The sequence below is a fragment of the Drosophila novamexicana genome, unplaced genomic scaffold (genome assembly GCF_003285875.2).
Source record: "Drosophila novamexicana strain 15010-1031.04,08,12 unplaced genomic scaffold, DnovRS2.1 tig00000644-arrow-pilon, whole genome shotgun sequence".
Taxonomy (NCBI): Eukaryota; Metazoa; Arthropoda; class Insecta; order Diptera; family Drosophilidae; genus Drosophila; species Drosophila novamexicana.
The window spans coordinates 852,645-863,178 of NW_020824814.1; the positions used below are offsets into that span (position 1 = coordinate 852,645).

A 10,534-nucleotide genomic window follows, 5' to 3' on the forward strand; every position below is an offset into this window, starting at 1 on the left:
TAACGGCACGCACAAGGTTTTATACCCTTGCAGACAAGCTTATAATAACCTCTACAAGGTTTTTATATTTATATGACGAGCATTGGATGAAGACAAATGTACTGCATGTATATGTTATACAGCTTTCGGAAGCTTGAATAACTGCATCTGTATCTTGTTACCAAGGTTTACGGCAGGGAAATGTGTAAAATTGGAAAGTTCAACTGGCAACTTAATAGGGCCTTCAATGAAACGGAAATCGCAAACGAAAAGCAAATAGTATGTCAAGTATCCAAAATCATTTTGGGCAACCATTTTATGGCCATGCTCGTATATTGTGATGACTGCAGTGTCAATACTCGTAAAAACGCCAGATAAATGGATAGGTAACGATGGAGTAGCAGTAGAAGCAGCAGCAACAGTAGAAGCAACAGCAACAGTTAAGCATAAAAGCCAGTCTCGTAATATCCTGCACAATTGTCAGTTTTACTCATTGCTTTATTGTTATTGCCATACCCTTGGCCTTAGCTTTGACAGGCCCCAAGCCCAGCCACACACCCTGCCGGGCAGGTAAACAATGCTAATGCATACTTTGACTTTGACAGGAAGCGAAGAAGAGTTAGCTGAGCTGCACTCAAATCTGGCTGGGCTGAGCTATATTGGGTTTAGACTTATGGTTGTCGCTGCTCGTGAGCATTTGGCTTGGGGATTTTTGGCTTGTCGATTCGTCGATTCCTTGGCTTATTTCTAGGATAAACGTTGCACATGTTTGCCCCCCCCCCCCCTTTTTCTTCGCTTTTGCTTTTTTGAGAGCGTTCGCAACAATCGAATATAAAATGAATTTACCTTTTGTTGATGTTGTGAAAGACTTTTGCTTATTGGCTTTTGGCTCTTACCTCTATTATACACGAACACTCTCTCGTGTGTCTCGCTTTCACGGATTTCGATTGAGCTTAAGACAAATGCAAATATTATTGGAGCTCACAGCGGGTCGTGTGTGTGTGTGTGTGTGTGTAGTGCGCTCCCTCCTTCACACAAGCTTGTCTCATATGATGAATGATTATGTGCTGCCTCCTGATTTGTTGCCGCTGATAAAGTCAATTTGTAATTTGGGGCCTCAGCAGCAGCAGCTGTGTGGCAGTTTGTGTGTGTGTGTGTGTGGGGGGGGGGGGGGGGGGGGGGGGGGGTGCGAGGAGCGGTTGAATCATATTGCGCATACGCCGCGTACGTCGGCGGATTGGAAGACGTTTTTTATTGTCAAAGTTTCGCGAGTGCCGGCAGCTCAAGTTGTAACTTGATTTTATGTCACTTTACAACACTGCATTTAAAGTACCTTCTCAACATAGTGCGCAACTTTCCTTTGTGCAACAACTTGGGTTCTAAAATTTGTTGCCTCTTATTTATACACTCAGAGAATAAAGCTCGTTTTAAGTTCGAGTAGCTCAGACTTTGACTTTAGCCCAAAAATTAAAAAAAATATTAGGTTTTAAAATGAAGTTGGAATTGTAAGTTAAATGTTGCGATCTTTTGGCTGCGATTGAGCTTCGTCTTTTGGCGATCTAAGAAATACATTCTTGATTAACTTCGGTATTTATAGTCCGATTTTTATGAAATTTCCAGTGTTTAAATATGCCAGAAAAACTGTGCACACATCTAAGCGCAAGGCTCCAAGTTATAAATGCACCTTTTACAGCTTTTGGGGGATTAGAGGTAGTTATCCTAGAATACAGCAAAAACTCTCCTAAAGAAGACCACTTGGTCTCTCCCTGACAATCCTGTTAGCTTCTGACAATATGAGCGCATACTTATAAGTCGATAATACGTATCGGTATAAGGATCACTAGAGTGGGAGGCTTAGCATCAAACGATCAAGTGAAGAAGAGAGTTAATACTTAAAAATATAAATATATACGCAACAATTTGTATAAACTCATAATAACTCATAGCCAGATTCATAAATTCCCCTTGGGTGGAAAATAACTACTCCTCGACGATCTCTGCCCGCTTAAGAGAGTTTTCACGTTTATATACTGTACAAGAACCTACAAACAACTTTGATATATGTATCTAGATCCAGATTTGGAGTCCAGCTCGTATAACCACCTAGTTAAGCAGAGATAAGGCCAAGGCTCAACATCGATATATGTATATCGATAGTATCAAAACGGGGGATCATATCTACAGGGTATAAAAAAAAGGGTTGAAAGTAGAGACCCGCTTGCAGATAAAGAAATTTCGACGTGTACAGAGTGTATAAGTGTAAAGATACGTACATAATACATTTACATTAAATATAATTATGTATATTAAACATCGTATTTTTCAACATTTGCCTGCATTTTAATTCAGTGTTTATTCAGAGTTTAAATAATCTGATGCATATTGCAATTTCTCACTCAGGTGTTGGCGGAAATGTGTCTCTGGATTTTATGACTTACAAGAGGGCCACAAGTGCTGTCAAAAATGGGCGTGGCATGTGCTGCCACTAAGGAAATTGGAAGCAGTCGGGCAGACGGTAACCAATAAGAGTCCGAAGTGCGCGACTTTTAGTTAAATCCTCAAGTTTTAGAGCTCTACAGATACCCATTGCCATACCAAAGCGATATTGGTATATCAAAGTCGCAGACAGACAATTGAAAGACAACTCAGTTTTGCTTTATTTATTTACATACATACATAATTATAAAATATTTTAATGTGTGCGGTTCGTATACCTTGTGCTAGTGCAATTTATGCAGGGTACAAGAAGTGCACTTGGGGAAATTAAAAATTGTATTCAAATGCCATGCACGAGCGTAAAAATTAATATCCGCTCTTGTTACCCATTGTTCGGGCGATGCGACAGCTTAGTTGTTGGGTAAAATCTCTTAAGGTGCGTGTCAAGACAATTTTTAATTTCATTTCGTATTATGCTTCTTTGTTTTGCCAGCCACACAGAATGAAACTCAGCTGTGCTTAAATTGAACGCAATAAAATCTGCTGCTATTTGAAGCACGGCACGATTCTTGTTCATATGTTAATACATCAAATGATATTATAATTATACTCATACTAAATCTAATCACTGATTATCCTAAATTGCTGTAGACAAAATACATAGTTCAATTGAGATTGAATATGATTATCGAATTGTTGCTCGACCTCCTTTTTCCTAATTGCTTTTTAATACAGTTTTAATAAATTCTTAGAAAGTAAATAAATAAGCTTTGGTGTTTGGAAAAAATCAATTAATCTCCTTGAAAAAGGAAAGAACAAATTTTAATTTTTTTATTAATTGAATGATTTTGTTAAGGAAAATATACGAGCCTGTCTTAGATTTCGAATCGTTTGGACAGATAAATTTGGTTGCATTGCAAGTGGATTTCTTTTTAAAGTTTTTTCCTCACTAATAAATTTATTAATTGCCCTTCAACAGGTTCAGCCAATTTTAATAAGCTTGGATATGCTTCGTCAAATAATTTTGAATGTTATTTTCAACAAAAATAGATAAGAAAATAATATGCAAAAAGAAAGTTTACTCAGTGGAAGCTGCACTTAAATAATTATAAATTTAAATAAAATATATCCTATATAGATATTTAATAATTAAATAACAATTAATTTGCTGAACACGATTCTTTTTTTCATATATTGTTATGTCAATTTTGATCAAATTTTGAGCACGAAATCTGAACGGAATTGAAACAGAGAAAGAATTCATTTCATTTCCTTAAAGTATGCTCGGAAACGCAATCTAAAAAACAGGCCGCTGAATTTTAAATAATTTTGCAATATAACCAAACGCGCTCAAAAGCATGCTTTAAAATACTATGTTAATATATAACAATGCCTGAAAGTGGGCAAAAAAATTGTAATACGCATTGAAACACGAACAATGGATGTGCGTATGACATGCTTGATGTACGTAAGTACATAGTACATCAGTTGCAGATGCTGCTGCTGATAGGACAGCACAAAAAATCATAAATATCAAATTAATACAGCAACGCCGGTTAATTTCATCTAGCAATTAACGAGGCGGCATTGTCTGCCAAAGAAAAAAAACAACAACGGGGGACTATCAATATGCCCGCCCAAGGGCGCCTACACATAGAGCACAAACATGGCGGCTATGGCCGCGGCAAAGGATAAAAATGTCGAGGCATACAAAATGGCGCATGTGGTCTCCATCCAGGCGACGAGCGGGCCAACGCTCAGCGAGACAATCAGTTGGGCAATGAAGACCATGCTGCTAATGATGGCCACATCGGTGCCCAGGCCACGTGCCTGTTTCAGCGGCACCGTCTCGCCATTATGCACGCGGAACTGCAAAAGAAAGCGAGAAGTTGAGACAAGTAAAGAGAGAGAGAGAGAGACAGAAAGAGAGAGAGAGAGAGAAAGTTCTAATTACATACACAATTCTTGGCATGATAGTTGGCCACCAGGATGAAGGGCATGGTGAAGAGCGTGCCATAGAGTATGCCCGCCGAGGTGCTGAAAACGAGTACGCCCCACTTGGTCGGCCACAGGCCGAGGATCAGCATGCCAATGCCATAGTATATCATGCCGCTGATATAAACCGACTTCGTGCTACAAGAGAAACAAGAAGAAACATTAGGCTTCGGTTTGCCGAAGGCTTTAATAACCTCACAAAAACTTTAATTTTGACCGATCCTTCTATTGCATTATCATATCTATATGTAGTATATACTTTATTTAGTATATGCCTTATTGACAGGATATATTAGTTAGGTCAGTTAGGTCAAGCTCGCGCTTTCAGAGTTTAGTTAGAATATGTTGCAAATGAAGAGTAGGGTTCGAACCCTCAAGGAAACGGAAGACATATGTTAAACTTAATTTTTTATGAGCCTTCTATTTTATCAATACTATGAGATCTATTCTAACTCTTGCAGATCCAGAGCTCAAAATGTAGTGTAGGGTTCCAGCCTTCAAGGACGACGGACGTCAAATAATAAACGATTTCTTTCTGTATAGGATCTCCATATTTGACTGATGCTAAGGGATCTGTATAATATACTAATATACATTTAAGGTCCATTCTAAGAGATCTATTTAATAAATTAATACAATTTTGATGAGATACTACTGCAAGTTTCGATTCACTTGAAAAGTCAATAAAGATATATATATATATTTTATATATCTCTTGTAACCCATTTCTCGACAAGATTTGAATATCCATTCCAATAGCATTTGCGACATGAAACACCCCCTGTTTGTACTTACCCAAACCACTTCATCAGCTTGGTCACCGACATCGAGTAAATGGAGCAGGAGAAGGCATAGATGGACATGCCCCAACAGCCGAAGCGCACGCCCTCCTCATAAAGCTGCAGCGGCGCCGAGTTGGGCGGCGCCGTGGGATCGCCATGAAAGACCGCCTCGCCAACAAAGTCGGTAAAGTACAGGCAATAGGTGACATGACCCATCCAGCAGAAAAGATTGGTAAGGGCCAGCATACGCATCGAGTGCGGCATTATGAAGATGCTCTTCAAATAGCCACGCAGCGAGATGGGCGTATGGTCCTCCACCTGAAGCTCCGGATCGCGCGGCTTCACCTTATCGCTAAGCGCCGGCAAATAGCTATTCTGATAGCCATTGGCCTTCAGCTCGTTGGCCTTCAGTTCATTGGCCCGCTGCTGGTCCAGCGTGGAGTTCTCCTGTATATAGTAGATGGCATTGTTGTTCTTCTGCAGCTCCTTCTTGATGGCCGCCTCGGACAGGGGACGCAGCATCTCATCGCGTTCGATCAGTTTGAGCGGAATCTCCCGGAATGTGGTCACCGTGACCAGATAACAGATCACAAAGATAATTGTCACCAGGCTAAAGACCGTGGGTATGTTGCCGCCCAGAAATGTGCCAATGTGTGTCGTCTCCCAATCGATGCCGCCAATGGCATAGCCAATGGTGCCGCCAAAGCCCGCGAATAGTGTGAATGTGGTCAGCGCCTTGGGCTGCTCCTCAGGCACGCACATGTCTAGCAAATAGGTGCGCGCCGGCGTCTGGCAAGTGTCCGCATCAAAGTCCAGCAGCACCATGCCCAAAATGGTCAGAATTACGGCAAATTTAAAATTGGCAGCCGTTGCGCCGGGTTCCGGTTCGGCGGACAGAAAAGCGGCCACAGCGCTCTCATTGCCAAAAGTCGGACTCAGTTCGGTGTAATTGTAGCCCACATCGCCCAGCCAGACGCCCAGATCCTTGCCATAGGGCACCAGTATCAGGCCACAGAGTATGCCCAGCGACAGCAGCGAGATGATGGGCCGGCGTCTACCCCAGCGCAGCTGGCAGCGATCACTGATGCTGCCCAGCAGCGGTGAGACAAAGAACCCGATCAGCGGCGACAGGCCCCAGGCCATGGTCATGTGCTTGTGATCGATGCCAATTTGGAGCAGAATGGGCGACACAAAGCTCGTCTCGGCCGCGTACGCAAACTCAATGGCCATCGCAATGGCGGACATGCGGTATAGCTCGAGCCGTGTCTTGCGGCGAAAAACATGCGAATAGTCCGCATCCTGGGCACGTGCATGATTCTCGCGCTGCTTTAGCATGTACTTAATCATGGGATTCTTGGCCGAGGATAGCTGTGCGGCCTGCGCTGTATCGGCGGCAACACCAACCATGGCTGAGCACTTGGTTCGAACTGCGGCTAAAATATATATATATAGATATGATTCGTGTTAAGATTGGTCAAGTTCTACGTTATTGAGAGCGAAACGGAAGACATTGAATCCAATTGAGCGGAATGTGCGTCGCGGCACGTCTAAGCAGCTGTTGGCGAAGATCTGTTATTAATTGAGTGGCGTGCAATGTCGCCAGGGGTACACTTAGGGAAATAACTGACTGAATTCGAGTTTGAGCTTTGTTTAAATTTAGACCAAGTCGCGATTTCCGAAGAAGTCTTTAAATTAGTTGCATAATCGTTTGGATTATTGTTAGATTCCATATATATTCCTTTTCTTTGTTCTTTGTTGAATTTGAACCAGCGACCTCTCTCTTGTAGGTACACAATCTAGCATAATTTTTGCTTCTTCTTTCTTAGTAAAATTTATATTTAATTTCTGATAATTGAACAAAGAAATCTAAGCTTAAGAACAGGACAGCATAAGTATCTATCTTTCGCATTCCAACCTGAATATAGCACAACGCTTTTCTCTCAGTGCAACAGCATTCAATTGACGCGAGGCTATGCGTTTACTCCAGTTCAAAGTTCGAACAGCATTTGATCTGAGGGCCACAAATCCAAGCGTAAATATTGAATCAAATGCAAATGCAATTTGAAACTGAAGCGTTTCACTTATCGCCTGGCTCGGCTCTTTGTTGTCAGAAATCCGAACTCAAAACCCAACAACACGTAAACAAAAACAAAACAAGGCAGTTGATTGTAATACGAATGCAGAACATGATGTGGAATAATATATGAAAGCAACCGCTTTTTAATGGCCTTATTTGTTATCTATTTAATCACTTAGCTAAGAATATGCATTTGAATAATACATTTTTGCAGAGCGCATTGAGTGCAGACAATATTGCAGCTCAATTATATCACAATCTCCTTTATGTGAGTCCACAGCTTTAATGAAAGCAAACAGCAAGAGCTAAAGAATTTTATTAATACACAATTATATTATAACAATTCATTAATAGACAGCACGGCGCTAGTCGCCTCAAAGATACCCTGTAAATGGACCTAGTTTTTTAAGTTTATTGTTTGATTGAGATTTTAGGGGTGAATTTCAGAACGACGTAGAAACATACATATATAAATAAATAATGTAAGAATTATAATTTTTTTTTAAAAAATTGTTTTGTTCTGATTTCTCTTTTTTTTTAAATTAATAATTTAGATCTTAAATTTGTATATTTAATCAATTAAAGTTCAAATTCATTAAAAATCTTATTTGGAATATAACAAAATATCATAACTTCTTTTTAGGTAAGATTTCAGATGTGTTAGACAAAGCTGCTAAAAAATAATACTAACAAAATAAAAACTTGAATGGACTGAAAAAAGAAAGTTTCAAGCACTAATGTATACCGAAATTAAACTATTCTCTATTAAACTGCAACTAGGGCACATTTTATTGCTTTTTAATATATTTATGTATGCAAAAGCCGAAATAAATTAGAATTCAAGATTTGAAGAGTTCTTAATTAAAGACAACTTTGTTATTCTAGAAGTTTCTAAGTTGCTGCAGCTGCCAATTGGTTTTTTACAGGGTATCAGAATACAACAAAAAATATCAGCTAATTTAAAGTGACGAATTTTGTGATGAACGCCCGCTCATTCCCATTATTGTCCGGCACTTTGTGTCAATTCAACAAAGCCGCAGGTCATGCGGACTGCTCTTATCACGATATCTCCACGATATAAGCTATACATATGTATATATATATATAAATATATATAATTGTATATATATGTGGCACGTAGACACATCAAAGAAATGCGAATCTGTAGCTCGTGTCGCTGTGCTGACTAGGTCAATAATTTGTCTTAATATATGCACGAGAAATAATCAGACTGAATGCTAATCAGTTTTGCTGTTGCTGACATTAATTAGCGGCTGGTATTAGGAAGTAAGTTTATATGTTTTATTATTTTTTTTTTATTTTTCAATTTCAGTTGTAAAAGCTAATAATTTGATGAGTTTAGGTTCCGATCTTAAGTTGATTAACATATTTGGCCATAAAACTGTGCACACAACAATACACAATTTCACACGTATTTCATTTAATGATGCGTTTCAATTCTCTTGCTGTTCCGTTTGTTGTTGTTGAGTTTTTTTTTTTTTTTTTTGTAATTAAGATGATCATTTAAGAGCTAGGCTTCATTATAATTAGATGCCGCTGAGAGAATTCGATTGTGTATTGGACAGGATGTTACATATATGCATATTAATTAGAGGAAAAAAACCATTCTTTACAAGCTAATCGTAGCTCAGCACGAAGTTCGTTTTGCCAAAGACAATATAAATAATAAATAAAAAAAAAATGCTATAAATATTTATATGAACACATAATTAACTTTTTGCCACTTACCTCTGTGAAAGCTTATATATGTATGTATAAATATTTATTTTGTTCAATCGATTTTCCTTTTACTTAGTTTAGTTTCGATTTGTTCAAATGTTCACTTGAATTTTCTCACTCACTTTCCGATTTAAGGTTTAGCGTCAATAATTGAAAATGCGATAAAGTTTTTCTCTTGCACAGATTGTTGTGCAGAAAATAGATTTCGATTTTCTTAAGTTTTAATTGTTTTTTCGTTTGTTGCTTGCAGCGAGCGTGGGCGTGGCACTTTCGTTTGGGCGGCGGCAATGAATTAACTATCATAACTTTACCCATCCAGTCGATATAACACACGTTGTTTATAATCACAAATTAATAATTTTTTGCTCCGTCTGCTCGAGCTCTTTAGTTGTATGTTTTATGCTATCTTTATCTTTTTTCTTTATTTTTATTTTAAATTGTTTTTTATTTTGTTTTGTTTTTTGGCTCTTGTTAAAGTGCTGACATTGCCGCGGGTCGATTGTTGGAAATTTTTACTACATTGGGCTGAACGCTGGCAACTTTTTTTTGGCAAGACATGAAAAATGCTTTCGTTACGCTTAAATAGACCAACAAAATAAAAGTCACCAAAAGCAATGACAAGACACGCACAACAATTTAATTTTCGATATATATATAATATATAATATATAGCTATATTTGTATATACATATATACATATATCTATAGCTATAGAGGCTCGCTTATGCTTTGTCTGCTTGAATTGACGTTATTTTTGGCCTTCCCCTCTCTGTCGATATGTATTTGCGACGATCTGGAGCTGATCTCCTCTGCCCTGCAACTGCTTGACTGAAGCGTCGGCTGCTAGACGCACGTATTTATACACAGCATGCAACATACGCACTCTCTCTCTCAATTATGGAGCGTGCACTGTGCCAAAAAGTCTGCCGCATACGTTCGGCGTAATATAATAAATCAATTATTTATATCAAAGTGTGCAGCTACGTTTTGTTTGTAAAACTGATAATATAAATAAACAAGACAGCACGAATTTTCACCATGTCGACGATTTAATACCCTTTTGTTTGTGTGTTGAGTACGTAATTCAGAAATATTCACAAACAAAACAGAACTTATATCAAGTGCAAGAAGTAGAATTCGTAGTCAAAACAAGACAAAATGCCAGGTTGAAAAAAAATGAAATTTTTCCCAGTGGCATTGTGGAGAGATCATTCCTGCTGTTTGAATATAGTGATACGATCCGATTCAGCTCTCGATAAACTATGTACGAAAGGAAGAAGCTTTGGCAAGTTTCTTGAATATAGCCTTAAGGCTCAGAGATAAATTTGCATAAAACAAATCACAAAGAGCAACAATAGACATAGTTTACTTTATAGGTGCGAAGATCTCTCCATCTATGACTAAAACATTTCATTCCAACATTTGAAAACCCTTTGTTACGTTTTTTTTTTGCAGTGTAGCAGCTGCTCATTTTTGCAAATCTTCCGCTGTGTCTCACTTTATCTCTCCTTCGCTCTCTGTCTGT

The 10,534-nt window shown here is 38.6% G+C and overlaps 1 protein-coding gene across 2 annotated transcripts; it reads right to left on the reverse strand.

Annotated features, from left to right (window-relative positions):
- Window positions 1-3,596: 3,596 nt before the first annotated feature.
- On the reverse strand, window positions 3,597-9,660 carry LOC115762625 (proton-associated sugar transporter A). Of its 2 annotated transcripts, none has more exons than XM_030704927.1 (4): window positions 9,019-9,660; window positions 5,206-6,625; window positions 4,374-4,548; window positions 3,597-4,284 (listed from the first exon to the last, which is right to left on the reverse strand). In XM_030704927.1, exons 2-4 carry the CDS (start codon window positions 6,597-6,599, stop codon window positions 4,063-4,065), a joined length of 1,791 nt encoding a protein of 596 aa, XP_030560787.1. In that variant the 5' UTR covers window positions 6,600-6,625; window positions 9,019-9,660; the 3' UTR covers window positions 3,597-4,062. The 2 variants fall into 2 exon arrangements, with proteins under 2 accessions (XP_030560787.1, XP_030560788.1); XM_030704928.1 differs by having other exon boundaries at window positions 5,206-6,619; window positions 9,019-9,025.
- Window positions 9,661-10,534: the final 874 nt, after the last annotated feature.

Bases quoted from the DNA above. Each gene is read 5' to 3' on its own strand.
- LOC115762625 (XM_030704927.1), bottom strand. From the start codon at position 6,599: ATGGTTGGTGTTGCCGCCGATACAGCGCAGGCCGCACAGCTATCCTCG. The intron at 4,549-5,205 runs GTAAGTACAAAC...TTTCTCTTGTAG, and splicing joins AAGCTGATGAAGTGGTTTGG to CACGAAGTCGGTTTATATCA. The intron at 4,285-4,373 runs GTATGTAATTAG...TTTCTTTTGCAG, and splicing joins ACTATCATGCCAAGAATTGT to TTCCGCGTGCATAATGGCGA.